Source organism: Talpa occidentalis, unplaced genomic scaffold (assembly GCF_014898055.3).
Source record: "Talpa occidentalis isolate TD23 unplaced genomic scaffold, MPIMG_talOcc4v2.1 talOcc4.11, whole genome shotgun sequence".
Classification (NCBI taxonomy): Eukaryota; Metazoa; Chordata; class Mammalia; order Eulipotyphla; family Talpidae; genus Talpa; species Talpa occidentalis.
In genome coordinates this window covers 24520477-24536023 of record NW_023601104.1, presented here as the reverse complement: position 1 = coordinate 24536023, position 15547 = coordinate 24520477, and the positions used below count along the sequence as shown (strand labels likewise).

General features: G+C 39.7%; 1 protein-coding gene across 3 annotated transcripts in view; it reads right to left on the bottom strand.

The window, feature by feature from the left end:
• The window catches only part of AQP9 (aquaporin 9), a 115373-nt gene that overhangs the window by 36423 nt on the left and 63403 nt on the right, over positions 1-15547 (bottom strand). The window contains exons 3-4 of one of the 3 annotated variants that reach the window (XM_054701827.1): positions 6805-6894; positions 5348-5452 (exon numbers count right to left, since the gene is read on the bottom strand). The exons of 1 other annotated variant lie outside the window; for it this stretch is intronic. In XM_054701827.1, the coding sequence (XP_054557802.1) occupies positions 5348-5452; positions 6805-6894 (195 nt within the window). Of the gene's footprint in view, positions 1-3965; positions 4794-5347; positions 5453-6804; positions 6895-15547 lie in introns of those variants that run through there. One more of the 3 variants, XM_037502570.2, reaches the window with a different exon arrangement.

The following is a 15547-nucleotide window of genomic DNA, read 5'->3' as shown; positions in this document are numbered from 1 at the left end:
CCTGGCCTCTGTCCTTTTTATTTCTCCTCAGGGCACAGATCAAGGATATTCCTTTCAGCAGAAGTTTTCACATATTTTTTTCTTTTCATTTTTGCTGATGCCTAAAGGTAGATCTCTAATGTTGAAACAGGTGAGAAAAGTATTTAGGGTCTTCCTAAAAACACAAGTAGATGCTACCCACTCGAAAATCCAGCCCGGAAAGGATGCGATTCCACAGCAAAAGGAAATCTACTGCATGCTGGGCTGTTCACTTCCCCATTTTCAATAGGAGAAGTTCTGTTGTTTGCTTTTTTAAAAAAAGATTTACTTACTTATGCATACAAGCACTGGGGTACAGGCCAGAGGTGTGGGCGGTGAGAGGACTCATCAGAGACAGTGGGGAACAGAACAGACAGATTGACGGAAATGCACTGCTGAGGAGGCCCCAGGAGAAGCTCTGTATCAAAGAGTCCTAAAGCATTTGAAGAGAGAAAAGGGTCCACAGAAAAGTGAGGAGTCACTCCTTGAGAAGTCACGAGAGCTCCTGGGAAGCGCGTCTCCAGGGAGATTTGAATTTAACACACACTTACAGGACCCCATGGATGCACGCGAGTCCTCAGGGAGTCGCTGTGGCAAGTGCCTGTAAGATACCCAGGAGGAAACAGCGCTGCTGTTCTTAAGTACTGTAAAGGACTCTAAAGCAAGAGTGGAAGAAGCAAGAAAGGAGAAAGGGCATTAGCATTGAACGAGCATTTCCCATGTCGGGAGCTTTGCAAGCCGCGTGCATATAACGTGCGCTGTGAAATCACCAGACCTGAGCTCCAGAGCAGGGGCTGAAGTCCACTTGCATCGGGCAGTATTTTCTGCTTCAGAGGAAGTGAGACACTGGCTTCGGGGTCTAACCAATGGTATAGCCTTATTATGGCTACCAGTTAGATTTACATGCCCTGAGCAACTGAGAGCCAACTATGGCTCCAATCCCTGGAAATGTTAAAGGAAAGAGAGGATGTGATTTACTCTCTAGCAAAGAGATTGTCCAGAATTAGAAAGAATTCCAGTTTGATTTTTTTTTTTTTTTTTTTTTTTTTGTATTTAGGCAGGCTTCATCTCTTTGAACTCTTACTTCCTACTGTTTATGGGGGCTAATAAAGCCTTTCTAATACAATAGTTATAATTACACAGCTGCAAAGATGAACCAAATGGAAGTACAGAAGCTAAAACATGATGGGTATTTAATGCATGCTCCCCACCTTGCAGCTGGAGGCTTCTCTGCGATAGAGAAAATGCATTGCAAAGCTTCTCCCTGGCACTATCTCTATCTAAAAGGCAAATTAGAGCAAATTATTTTGCTTTTGACTTCATTATTATTGCTTTTAGTTGTAGTTTACAAAGAATTTTTCATGGATCTTCTTTTCCCTTAATGCTACCAGAAGGCCTTATCAGTCACCATTCATAGCATTCTTAGCACGGTGTGAATGAGTGTGAGGTGCTTCCCCCAGGAGCAGTTTGGTGGGGGGAGCAGGGAACAGGAGGGCATGGCACTAGACTTCCAGGATCTGGGGAGAAAGTCAACTTCATAAATTTGAAGGACAGATGAGTCCTGCAAATCCTCTGCCATCTTTGCATTTTTTTTAGTATATTTAAAAATTATTTTATTTTTATAATTAATTTTCTTAGTAATTAATTTTTTTTCTTATATCATTGTATCACCATAGGTCTCCTGTCACCGTATCACCTGAGAACCATCACCATATTTCCTTGTGTTCACCCTTTCCTGGTTTTGTACCCCCATCCCGTGCCCCCAGTCCCCTCCTTGGCTGGATGCCTCAGTTCTATGAGCAGCTTGCTAGTTTTGACTTTTTCTTGTATATTTATACAATGGAATATTATTCAGCGACCACAAAAGACAAACTCATGCCAGTTGCAGCCAACATGGACAGGGCTGGAAGAGATTATGCTGGTCAGAATTAATCCGAAGGAAAGAGCTAAATAGCGGATGGTCTCACGTATATGTGGAATAGAGAGAAACTGATCGAAAGGTCAGGAGAAAACGCGACTGTCTTTTTAATGAACACTTTTCCCCATGCCTTATCAGCTTGGAAAGTTTTTTGTTTAACTGAAAAAAGCAAGACAAACTGTACATTTTCTAAAAAAGCAGAAGCAATGACTTTTTAACAAAGTAGAAACAACTTTTGAGCAAAACTGTATAGATTCATGATTGAAAGTTATTGTTTGTGCAGAAACTTACCCATTCCCACAAACCTTAACAAAACTGAGAATCATAATCACAATGACAGCTTTAATCAGGGTTTGCCTTATAAAATGAATATTCAGTGTAGATAGAAGTCATAACTCTCAGGAAATGATTGGCTTTAACCAGAAAAGACAAAGATTAATTTTTCAATGTACAATATTAAGGTAATATTTCTTTAGCGCTCATCTTGCATACTAGGGAAAGCGGTCTCTAGTTGCATGTGTAGAATAGTGAATGGCTGAAAGAAATTTTTACTTACTCAACCCAGAGAGGATGGGATTATGAAACAGGTTCTTGTTAAGAAATACAGAGGTTTTAACTATTTTTGGTTGCAAAACGGATGTTTAGTTCACTTTCTGCTCTGTGCTTTCTGCATAGCATTCAGAATTATAACTGAATTTGCTTATGGCTTCAGGTAATAAGGGGTTTGAAATCAGTCTATAGTGACAACAATTTACTTTTTAGGTCAAATCGTTAAGTACATGACCCAAGGGTTTCTTTCCCATTGGGGTGATTTTCCAGTAAAAAGTGACTGGAATCAGAAGAATGGTTGGCTTTTATTTTCTCTCTTTCCCCACCTAAGTCAAGTGTTTGAGGACAGTCAAGGAGGACAGGAAGTTGTCCATAATACCTTGAAAATAAATACTTGAGTGAATCAGGTATAAGGAAGCTCTTAAAGACCAGGAAACTTACACCTCTCCCTTTATTTTACACGCGTACAATGTTTTGAGTTTACATTCATTTTTCAATCTTATCTTATTGTTATAAATTATTATTGATTCACTCAAAACCAGGGATGATTTATGCACAAAGTTTACAGGCAATTCTCTACAACCTTAAGAAAAATGAAATTATTTACACCTGCAGTAGGTACACTTTGAGTATGGTTTTTTGTTTGTTTTTTAAAGCAAGTTAAAATCAGAAGTTGCTACACATGAGAATAATCAAACATTTAACTTTCTGTTAATAAATAGTCTGGGTCCAGCTGGAAATTCAGCATCCAGAGAAGGTAGGAAAATGTAGCAGGATGAAAACCTAGAGTCCATGTCACTTAAGTAAGCTTTCCAGTCTTTTATTAATAGCCATGCAAATATCTGGGCAAAATCCTAAAGAGGTTCTTAGAATCAGCCCTTCCTTTATATCTAAAAGGTTCTCCTAATTGTCTAATTAAAGACCCTTAGAGATTAGTCTGAGTTAAATAGAGGGAAAAATGATACAAAGCCAAGGCTGGTTTATTGCACAGTACGCTATTTCTACCTAGTGCAATGTTTAATATATTAAGTCAAGTGATCTGACAATACCGCTCTTGTCAAGCACCTGTAATAGTGATCTGATTCCTGCCAACCGTATTTACTGTCGTCACTTATGTCAAGGGATTAAGGCACCTCAATTTTGTGGGAAGCAAGCGACGTATAAATTAATTAGACAGTAAGAACAATTTCTAAGGGGTGACTTTAATCACAGAACCAGCCCTGAATCTGAGCAAAACTCTGAAATGAAAGTGCCACCTCCCCTCTCACGACCCCATCGATTTTTGTGGATAATTGAAATAAATAGATAGAAATCTAATACTGTGGCCACTGGATAAACACAGAACCTGGAAGTAACTTGCTGTTTCCTAAAGGAGATGAATCTAATGATAAACTTAAAGAAAACAAACCAAAACAGAACTCTCCACCAGCAGCAAGGGGACAGGCAGGCATTACTGGGTCAGAGTTTAGGAAATACTTACAATCATTATGAATGTCCCCAGGAACTCGGAGAGCGTTTCTTTGGCTAAGCTGCTCTTCAAGACCAGTCTCTGCTTGAAGCTTTTCCTCTTGGGTCCCTTCTCAGGCTTCATCTTGGGGCTTCTCTAAAGACCACTCTTCCCACCAGCGCTCGTTTCTTCTGGTCCCTACTTCACTGGCACGTGAAAATGGGAGTTTTGACAACGGCTCAGAGATTCCTGGAGATGTCTGGTGAGATTCTCTGACTGTACAAACAGTGTCCCAATTACAGCCTGTGACTTAATCCTCCTCTGGTAAAATTGTCATTCCTTGTTCACTGCTGTTTATTTGAATTAGCGAGTTAGAACCTGAAATCCCCAAAACGATCCTTTTTGTGCCTGATAGATTAATCATTACCTTTATTCTCAAGGTATTTTTTTCTCTGTTGGGCTTTTTTTTCAAGAGATGAGAAAAGAGATGTTGTGCTGTTTGTGTTGCCAAACCACAGTGATGGGATCCCGTCCAGAAGAGATTTACATGTTACACAATTGCAGGCTTCTGTTTTTTTTTTTTTCTTTCCCCTATTCAGAAGTGGGTGGCTGTGTGTAGTTTGGATTGTCAAATCACATATATATATACACATGCAGTGTAAACATTCTTTTCTGAAGCTTTTTATACAAACTGGAAAACATGAAGAAAAGGCAGATGTGCCGCAAGATCAGCCACGTTTGTTTTCTTCTAACACCATTTCAGCAATTTAATGACACTTCCCTGAGGGTGATAAGAACTTGTGCGTCCACTCTAGAGAAAAAGAATTCATACACACAGAGACTATTGCAAGCTTCCACTGTAGGTCCATAGGGCAGGATGGGATTGCCTCCTTGGTAGTGAAGTAGATTTCAGCTACGAGGATGGTCTGGGATGCACAAATTACAAAGATGGAGAAGGCAATTGAGACTGGATTTCTTCTGCAGAAGGATACCGGTTCAAAACCCAGCTTACTCCCTTTAATTTACCGGTAAATATTTAGGCAAAATACATAGAAAAAAAATAGCAGCTTGAAAATCTAGATTGCTTGGAGATCATTGAGTGAGAAAGATCAGTCTGAGCACATGTTACCCCATAAGAAATGGAGTAAATACACCTAGCCAAGTTTCCTAGGTTATTCCTTTTAAGTTTGATGACTCAACATCCTTGCAGGTAACAAACCATGTTTAGGACTACCTTCTTGTCATGTCAAATAGCCAAGCCTTATTTTTCAAAACTAGTTTGTCTGATGAAATATTATAGAATCTAGCAGCAGATTGTGACAAGCAAGGCACTTCCATGGAATTCTTTACTACGCTATGTGCTTCATCCCAATCCTTCCACAGAGAAGCCAGGTCTGTTTTAAGCCCTCTCCTACCTTTGGAAGAGGCTGACAGTCATTTCCAGTTGAAGAGGCACGTGGGAAGGGAAAGAGGTCTGGAGAAAACAGCTGCTGAGAGTTCCAGGGCAGGAGACACCTACTCTGTAGATGAAATGGAATGTTTGGGTCTAAAGAAGTTGTAACTTGCCTGGGGGGACACACACAGCATTGCAGAGTGAAAACAAGAATGCATCCTTTTGGCTTTAACTCCTGGTTATCATGGATACCATTGTCTACACAAATTATCTTTGACTATACTATTCCCGTGTTCCAGTGGATGGACCAGAGAAACTGGACTTTATTGCTGTGACTACATCTAATACCACACAAGGGTGCTCTTTGGTCTTTTCATTCACTCATCTAACAAATATTTATGGCTACTCATGATGTGCCAAGCACTGCACTTAGCAAAAGCACAAAGGCTTCTCACCCTTCACAGAACTTAGAGTCTAGTGAAAGAAACAGATGTGAATGAAATAATCATACACACAAATATAAAATCACAGTTGACATGTCTGCAATGAAGGAAGGGCACTTATTTCTATGAGTGAATATAAAAGGGGGTTTTCACCTTGGCAGAGCTGAGGAGAGAAGTACAGGGATTAAGTACCTAAATGGGGAAGGAAGAGTATGTACAAAGGTCTTGGGGGTGAGTGGGGACACCATGATGCCTATCCATGAATGAAAGAGATCCACTGTGGCTGGCTTCCAAAACGAGTAAAGAGCATGGGATAAAACGATCATGGGCAGGGATCAGCCATATTGAGCTTTGTAAGTCATGCATAGGACAAAGGCAATATAATGCATGCGGTGGTTTAAGAGGGAACATGACACCATCACATCTGAATTTTGAAGAGATCATTCTGGCTGCAAGTTAACAGATTGGTGGGACCTAAAAGTGGGCATAGGTAGACCCATTGGGAGATATCTGAGTATTCCAGCACTGGGTGGTGGCTTGACAATGGAAAGAAATGGATGAACTTGAGTTCCTTGTATCTAAAAATTCAAAAGACCTGGTAAATTAATATGGAAGATAAGGAAAAGGAAGTCATCAAGGTTGATTACTGAGTTTCCTGGCTTGCTGGTATAAGTGATGCTAAGTCTCTTCCCCTGAGAAGAAACTCAGGGAGAAGACCAGGATTTGTCCTGGAAACACAGGAATTCTTTTTTTTTTTTTAAGATTTATTTTTTGGTTATACAAGAACTGGGGTATGGGCCATAGGCATGGGAGGGTGAGAGAATTCACCAGAGACAGAGAGGGGAGCAGAACATGCAGAAGACTGAAGACACTGCTGAGGGGAACAGTGGGCGAGACAGGAGAGATCTGCAGCGCCATGTGGGTATCTCCCTGGCTGGCCGGGAATCAAACCCACACTGCAGAGGCTGCTGACAGCTTCACAGCACAGCGCTCAACCAGCAGTTAAGGCCCCAAAACACATGAATTCTAAGTGTACCTGGTGAGCCTCAGGGCCTCTGTTGCTTCTGAAAAAAGATGTCATAGGAAGTGATATGAATCTGGATTCACAGGGAAGGTCCGTGTGTTCCTTGGGGTGACAATTGAAACCATGAATAAAGAAGAGGTCACTTAGGGAGAGAACAGAGACTGACTTTGTGATACTGAACTTTTTTTTTTTTTATTTATACAAGCACTGGGTACAGTCAGAAGCGTGGGAGGGTGAGAGAATTCACCAGAGCCAGAGCGGGGAGCAGAGCAGGCAGAAGGACCGAAGTACACTGCTGAGGGGAGCAGCGGGCAGCAGGAGAGGTCTGCGCGCCATGCGGGACTCTCCTCCAGTGGCCGGGGAACTGCCGGGGATCGAACCGGCGCTGCAGAGGCTGTGGGCAGTTTCGCAACCCAGCGCTCAACCGCTGCGCCACCGGGAAAGCCCGTGATACTGAACTTTTCATGCCAGATAGAGAATGAAATTTTTATTACCTTTCATTCCACTTTCAGTAACATGTCTCACCTCCATCACCACAAACCACTCATCATCAAACATAGCTCACACTCCCCAGCCAGTCACCAAGCGAGCTATTTAAAAGCTTTCAGCCAAGGCAAACAATGAGCAACATTACCTCTAACTGGGAAAGCAGCTTTACAGAGCACCCTCCTGTGTAAATTCCTCTTGGAAATATGGGACTGCTTCGTAGATTCCATTCACTTACCCAGAAAAAAACTTTGAGTATTTACCATGTAAAAGAGCACAACATTAAGCAGCGGGGATTCAAAAAGGAAGCTAATCTCCAGGTAGGTAAGTAGGTAGCCTATGTGACAAGGAAGTAGGTGCTAAGGAAGTACGTAGCCTATGTGACAAAGACCTCCAAATGAATACATCATATTGGTAAAATAGAAATATATGCCAGGGCCTCCCCGGTGGCGCAGCGGTTGAGCGCTGGGTTGCGAAGCTGCCCGCGGCCTCTGCGGCGCCGGTTCGATCCCCGGCTGCTCCCCGGCCACCGGAGGAGGGTCCCACATGGCGCGCAGACCTCTCCTGCCGCCCGCTGCTCCCCTCAGCAGTGTACTTTGGTCCTTCTGCCTGCTCTGCTCCCCGCTCTGGCTCTGGTGAATTCTCTCACCCTCTCGTGCTTCTGACTGTACCCAGTGCATGTATAAACAAAACAAACAAACAAATAAATAAATAAATAAAACATGCCTCTAAAAAAAAAAAAAAAAAAAAAGAAATATATGCCAAATAGTATCCTAAGCCAAAATTCTAGCTGTCACCACATGGACAACTGAGAGATCACTATACACTGAGAATATATTGGCTCATCCTGCACAAGTTCTCAAGTTGGGTTCCCTTAGATGTAGTGCCGTTCTGGATCTCCACAACGAGCCTACCCAGCTCTTTTAGTTCCTCCTGTCCCTGTCCCTCCATACCCTAATATTCTTTATGTCTGGTGTTGCCTTGAAGAGCCATCATGGCCTCCACTCATGGGATTCACTAAATTTCGTGTTCTTAAGGGTAACCATGTTTGGCTCCCTTTGGCTTCACTCTAGCTCAGAAGCCCCTTGGATGTCTACTTTTGGGACTGTGTCACTGTTATAGAGCAGCCCCGATATTAAACGGGTTCCTGGCTGTGGGTCCTCACCTGCGCGCTTTAAAGGGACTTATGAATACTCTACTACAGACACACACAAAAGGTTAATAAAAGGTTTATTTACAAGAAAAAAGGAAATAAGGAAAATGTACAACTCAGGGAGAAAATAGGGAAATAAAGTCTTTAATGCGTCCTACCCGATCCGACGACCTGGAAACCCAAAGTCACTCTGCGAGCTGGCGGAGAGCCAAAAATGGGGGATCCTCCAAAGCCCACGTGTCTGCCTTTTGTATCCACCTGGCTGCTTAACCCCACCCTCAGGTCCCAGCCACCTTCCCTTTGGTGGTGATGGGATTTGGAGTTCCCAGTGTCTTTGACTTTGACCTAGGGTGGGGGTGGAGTCCACAAAGCCTATATGGAATTAGCTTTGGGACATCCTTTTCCCCCTAACATCACCATCTCCCTTTTTCAAATTTTTGTTTTTACACCAAGACACAGCTCACTGACTAAAACTTCCAGTTCTCACACTTCACCCACTCTCTGACTTTCACAATTCTGCCTCCCATCCTCCTCATAAATTCCAGTCCTTCAACTCCTCCCTCTCCACCCATTTCTTACCTTATGATTACCCAAGTTAATCATGTACTTAACAACATCTCAGATTTCATCGACCCATTGACTTTTTTCTACACCCACAGTGCCAAAGCCCAACTTTGAAGAGAGCTAGCTATCTGTCCTTCTCAAATTCTCTCTTCCCAGGCTGTTGAATGATGCTGAAGAAAGTCATATAAATGTAATATTTGACCTTTGTTCATAAATTTGTATTCTAGCCTAGCAGTGAGCCCATATTCTTAACCATTTATTTCAAAGTTTCCAGATTTTAGTGGGCTTTAGGATTACCATAGTCAGAGACTATGATTTGGTAGATCTGGGACTTATCAGGAAGTTCATAAGATACCTGATAATTTATGCCTTGCCTATTTCATTCTGTGTAGACCATTTTCTTTGGTGCACCCAGCCCAAAGTTTCAACCCTCCTACTCAGTTGATTATTTTTTCTCCCAATCCACTTGGCAAACAAGTGAGTTCACTGGCTAGTATATCTTTTGTGCCCCTCCTACTCAAAAAGGCTGCCCTAAGTTATTTATGTTGCCCTTTTTTTTCTTTTTCTTTTTTCTAAAGTTAGTCCTGATGCTGGCATTCTGTTATAGCATCTCCAGAACCTTGATTGATTTAAAATCCCCTTACTTCTGACTCTCTTTCTCTTGATGACTTTTTTCCCAGCACCTAAAACAAGCTCAGAGCTTTCCTATCCTGAACAACATTGCTTAAAAATTTTTTCACCTTAAATTATATTGTCTTGGTCAGGCTGCTATCACAAAATTTCATAGACTGGGCAGCTTCAACAACAAACATTTATTTCTCACAGTTCTAGAAGCTGGAAGTCTGAGGTTAAGGTGCCAATATGGTTGGTTTAGGTGAGGCCCAATTCCTGGATCTACCGCCTCACTGTATCCTCACATAGCTGAGAGTTCTTTATCCCCTTTTAAGGGCACCAGTCCCATCAAGCAGACTCCACCCCCCATGACTTCATCCATCTCCAAATACCACCACATTGGGGATTAGGACCTAAACATATGAATTTTGGAAGAGCACAAACATTCAGTTCATAAAAACCACTTTATCTATTTCCTTCACTTTGTTTTATATTTGGGAAAGAAATAACAACTTCCCATTGAGCATAAAATCATATTTAAGTGAAAAAAGAAAGAGTTCATAAGTAGCTAAATTGAAACATAAAAATTTCTTATAATTTCAGCCCTCAGAGATAATCACTGTTAATATGTTGGACTATATTTCTCCAGGGGTTCTTTTCAATAGATCTATAAAAATACATTCTAATTTTTCAAAGTGAGAATATACCATAGATGTTAAAGTGGCTTTTTTTTTCCATTTAAAATGCTCCATTTGGCAGAAGAACTCAAAAGACATTTCTCCAAAGAGGAAATGCAAATGGCCAACAAGCATATGAAAAAATGTTCAACATCCCTTACAATCAGGGAAATGCAAATCACAACCACCTTACACCAGTGAGAATGGCACACACCAAAAAAACAAGCAACAACAAATGTTGGCGAGGATGCGGTGAAAAAGGAACTCTCCTACATTGCTGGTGGGAGTGCAAACTGGTCCAACCACTATGGAGAGCTGTGTGGAGGTTCCTCAGTCTACTAAAAATGGAGCTACCACATGATGTGGCAATTCTACTACTAGGGATCTACCCAAAGGACACAAAAACAATGATTCAAAAGAACACCTGTACCCCTATGTTTATTGCAGCACTATTTACAATAGGTAAAACCTGGAAACAACCCAAATGCCCAAAAATAGATGACTGGATCAAGAGGATGTGGCATATATTCACAATGGAATATTGTTCAGCAATCAAAAAAAGATGAACTCATGCCATTTGCAGCAACGTGGATGGAGCTAGAAGGAATTATGCCCAGTGAAATAAGCCAGAAGGAAAAAGAAAAATATCAATGGTTTTACTTATAACAGGAATATAGGGGAACCAAATAAGACATCGGTATAAAAAAAAAATACTAACAGTACAAAACACAGTGAAGTAAAACAGACAATTATAAACCAGAGACATCCTGCAGGGGAGGAGAAGGGAGAGGGATGAGAGGGAGGGAGGGAGGAGCACAGGGGACTAAAGTGATGGTGCATGGGTGCCTTGGGGAAGGAAATTCTATGGGGACTACACCTGAGGGGGTGGCGGGAAGCAAATACTGTTTAAAAAATTAAAAAATGATAAATGTTAAAATTGAAAAAATAAATAAATAAATAAAAAATAAAATGCACCATTCATCTATGCCAACGTGTAACTCATCTTTGCAATGACTGTAACATTCCATCATACAAATGTGCATAATTTAAATAAGCTCCTTATGATAGAAAATTGGTTCTTTCCAATTTTCTCTCTTTGAAACAACACTTCAGTGAACACCATATATGCATACTTGTTACACTTTCTCTTACTACAAGCGCCTGGAAGTTGAATTACTGGTCAAAGAATATGCATACAAAAGTGTTTTTAAAGTACCAGTTTCTCCCATTCCTTTCAATATGGGATATGTAAGTCCTTTCTATCTTTTCCTAATCTAACAGCTAAGAACTATTATTATATACATATATATATATATATTTCTTTGGTTAATAGTGGGGTTAAACATCTTTCATGTGTTTGCTATTTGTATTTATTCTTTTGTAAATTTTGCACTTAGATCCTCCATCCATTTTATCTATAATGTTTACTTTTTAATTAATTAGTTATAACTTTACAATATAGACATACAGATCTTTTATCTGTTACACGTGGCAAATTATTTTCTAGTTAGTCATTTATTTTTAATTTATAATGATGGTGGTTGACTGCCACATAGAAGTTTAGAAAAGCTATATACTCAGGCTCATAATCTTTTTTCTGTATCATTTCTAACTTCAGTGTTTATACTAAGAAAGATCTGCTTGCTTTGTGCCAAAATTATAAAAATATTATTTTGTCCTCCCATATTTTACTCCATTAGTTGTGTGATTTTATTTTAACACTTAAATTTTTAATTTTTCTAGACTGTTATCATATATAATGTGTGCTAAGAGTCTAGTTTTCCCAAATATTTTGACAAGTTTTCCAGCATAGTTTTTTGTTTTTTTTAAAGATTTATTTATTTATATTTTATTTATACAAGCACTGGGTACAGTCAGAAGCGCGGGAGGGTGAGAGAATTCACCAGAGCCAGAGCAGGGAGCAGAACAGGCAGAAGGACCGAAGTACACTGCTGAGGGGAGCAGTGGGCGGCAGGAGAGGTCTGCGCGCCATGTGGGATTCTCTTCCGGTGGCCGGGGAGCAGCCGGGGATCGAACAGGCGCCGCAGAAGCTGCAGGCAGCCTCGCAACCCAGCGCTCAACTGCTGCGCCACTGGGGAGGCCCTTTCCAGCATAGTTTTATTTAAAATTTCACTTCTCCTATATAAAAAAATGTTCTGAGAAGTAAACTTGTGATTTTATTTACTCTAGTCTTGCTTTACATTTCCCTGTCTTTCTGGTAGAGTAGGTCACTCCTCATTATTTATTTTTATTTTTACTGTGGTAACATTTGTTTATGACACTGTATAGGCTCCAGGTGTATAGTTTCTCACCTCAGCAACTTCATACATCATGCCATCTCCACTTCCAAATGCCCAGTCACCATCCACACCAACCAATTGGCTCCCTCAACCTCCTTCTCCCCGCTCCTTCTCTTTGGAAACTACCATTCTATTGTTAGAGTTTAAGGGTTTGTTTTGTTTGTTTGATTACCTCCCCCACCCCCTTTATATTTCATCAGTGAACTCCCACAGTACTTGTAGTTTTCCTGCTGAATTATTTCATATAGCATAATTCCCTCAAGGTGCACGCATGCTGTTGCCAAAGGCAAGGTTTTGTTTTTTTTATGGCTGAGTACTACTCTATAGTGTTGACATGCCACACCTTCTTTATCCATTCATCCATTGTCAACACCTGGATTCTTTCCACATCTTGATTATTGTGTATAGTGCTGCACCCAGCATAGGGGTACATATATCTTTTTGAATTAATGTTTTCATATTCTTCAGGTCAATAGCAGAAGTGGGATTACTAAATCATATGGCAGTTCTATTTTAATTTTTTGAGGAACCTTCTTGCTATTTTCTATAATAACTGTACCAATTTATATTCCCACCAACATTGTATAAAGGTTCCTTTTTCGGTCCACCCTTGCCAATATTTATTCTTAATTGACTTTTTGATAATAACTATTCTAACCAATGTGAAGTGAAATCTCTTTGTGGTTTTGATTTGCCTTTCCCTAATAATAAGCAATATAGAACATTTTTTCATGTGTATGTTAGCCATCCATACGTCTTCTTTGCTGAAATGCCTATTTAGATGCTCTGCCCATTTTTTAATAAAGTGCTATGTTTTTTGGTGGTTGAGTTGTATGGGTTGTTTACATATTTTTGGATATTAATCCCTGTATGAGACATTATTTGTAAATAACTTCCCATTCATTAGGTTGTCTTTTCATTTCATTTTATTTTTTTTAAGATTTATTTATTTATGCATACAAGAGCTGGGGTATAGGCCAGAGATGCGGTGTGGGGGGAGAGGATTCACCAGAGACAGAGTGGGAAACAGAACAGGCAGAGTGCCTGAAATACACTGCTGAGGGGAACAGCGGGTGAGTCAGGAGAGGTCTGCTTCGCCATGTGGGTTTCTCCCTGGCCGGTCAGGGACTGAACTCGTGCTGCAGAGGCTGCGGACTGCTTCATAGTGTGGTGCTTAACTCCTTGTGCCACCAGGGAGGCCCTGTCTTTTCATTTTAATGATGGCCTCTTTCATTATGCAGTAGCATTTTAGTGTGATGTAGTACCATTTGTTTATGTTCTCCTTTGTTTCTCTTGACATTGGAAGATGAAGCCACAAAACATGACTAGGGCTGATGTCAAAGTTTATCACCAATATTTCCTTTTGTGTATTTTATGATTTTAGGTTTTATATTCATATCTTTAACCTACTTGGAGTTGATTTTAGTATTGAGTGTAAGACAGTGGCCTCGTTTCATGCTTTTACATGTGATTGTCTAGTTTTCCCAACACCAAGGCTTTTCTTCCCTTGCTTCATTGTATGTTTTTGGGTCCTCTGTCATAAATTAGACATCCTTATACTGGGTGTTTTTATTTCTAGATTCGTAATTCTATTCCACTGATCTGTGAACTCTGTTTGTCCCCTTACCCCCAAATAACATATTATTTTTCACTACTGTGAAGAATGCTATTAAGATTTTAATAGGGATTGCCTTGAATCTGTATGTTGCTTCAGGTAAACGACTATTTTGATAATACTGTTTCTTCCAATCCATCAACATGGAATGTCTTTCCATTTCTGTGCTTCAATTTCCTTCAATAGCATCTTAAAGTTTTCAGTGTGTAGATACTTCACTTCCTTTGCTAAATTTATTCTTAAACATGCAATTTTTATACTGCAATTATAAATGGTATTTTTTCATTTCTATTTCTGCTAGTTCATTGTTTATGTATAGAAATACAAGATATTTTCGCATATGATTTTTCAGACTGCAACTTTACTGTGTTTATTATTTTTGGTGGGATTTTGGAATTTTCTGTGCATATCATGTCATCTGCATATTGTGACAGTTTTACTTCTTCCTTTCTAATTCTTTTATGTAATGTTGATTTTCAGAATTTTTAATGGAGATGTAGTATACAATTTAAAGCATCCTCTTCCATTTTAAGCATTATTTACTTACATTTTTCTTTCTTTTACCCTTGATGTCAGTTACCAGAAAAGTATTACTTTTATTGTTATTCTTGAAGAACAATGCCTTGATTTATTTGTTAATTATAGCTTTGTTTTATTTAAAATCAACTAATTCCTTACTTTTCTTAATATGTTTCTCCTGATTCATTTCAATTTCAGTAGGTGTTGGCCTGTTCTTGTGAACTCCCAATTGTAGGAACAGCATTCATCTTTTCATCTATCTTCCTTCCTAACTGCCTGCCCTGCAGACAAGCTTTCATCAGATTTGAAGGCAATAGGCTTGAAGAGTCTCCCTGGCCAGCTCCCACAATTATATGAAGTCAAATCCCTGTAATTTATCCCTAACACACATACACACACACACACACATACACACACAGATATGATTTTGCTTCTCTATTGAAATATTGTTTTACATAAATTTTCATGATTTTCATATCTATGAGCTGCATTTTTATCAAAATAAATTACTGTCTGATAATTAAATGCCTTTTGTCTTATATTTCATGTACTATTCATATTTCTATCCCTGCTTTTGAATTTGTTTACTATAACTCTGCCCATTTCTCAATTTTCATTTGTTGAATGAAAAATTCACTATTATATTTTACAGGTGATCTTTTAGAATCAGTTATTTTATTAGTACAATGGCATTTTACAAGGATTGCATTTTTTCTGCTGTGGGCAATTGAAATGAACAGTGACTGACCTTACTTCAGTATCTTCCCCTCTAACCTAATCTTTTGATTGCTTTCAACTTTCATTCTTAAGAAAGGGTCCTGTTTCACTT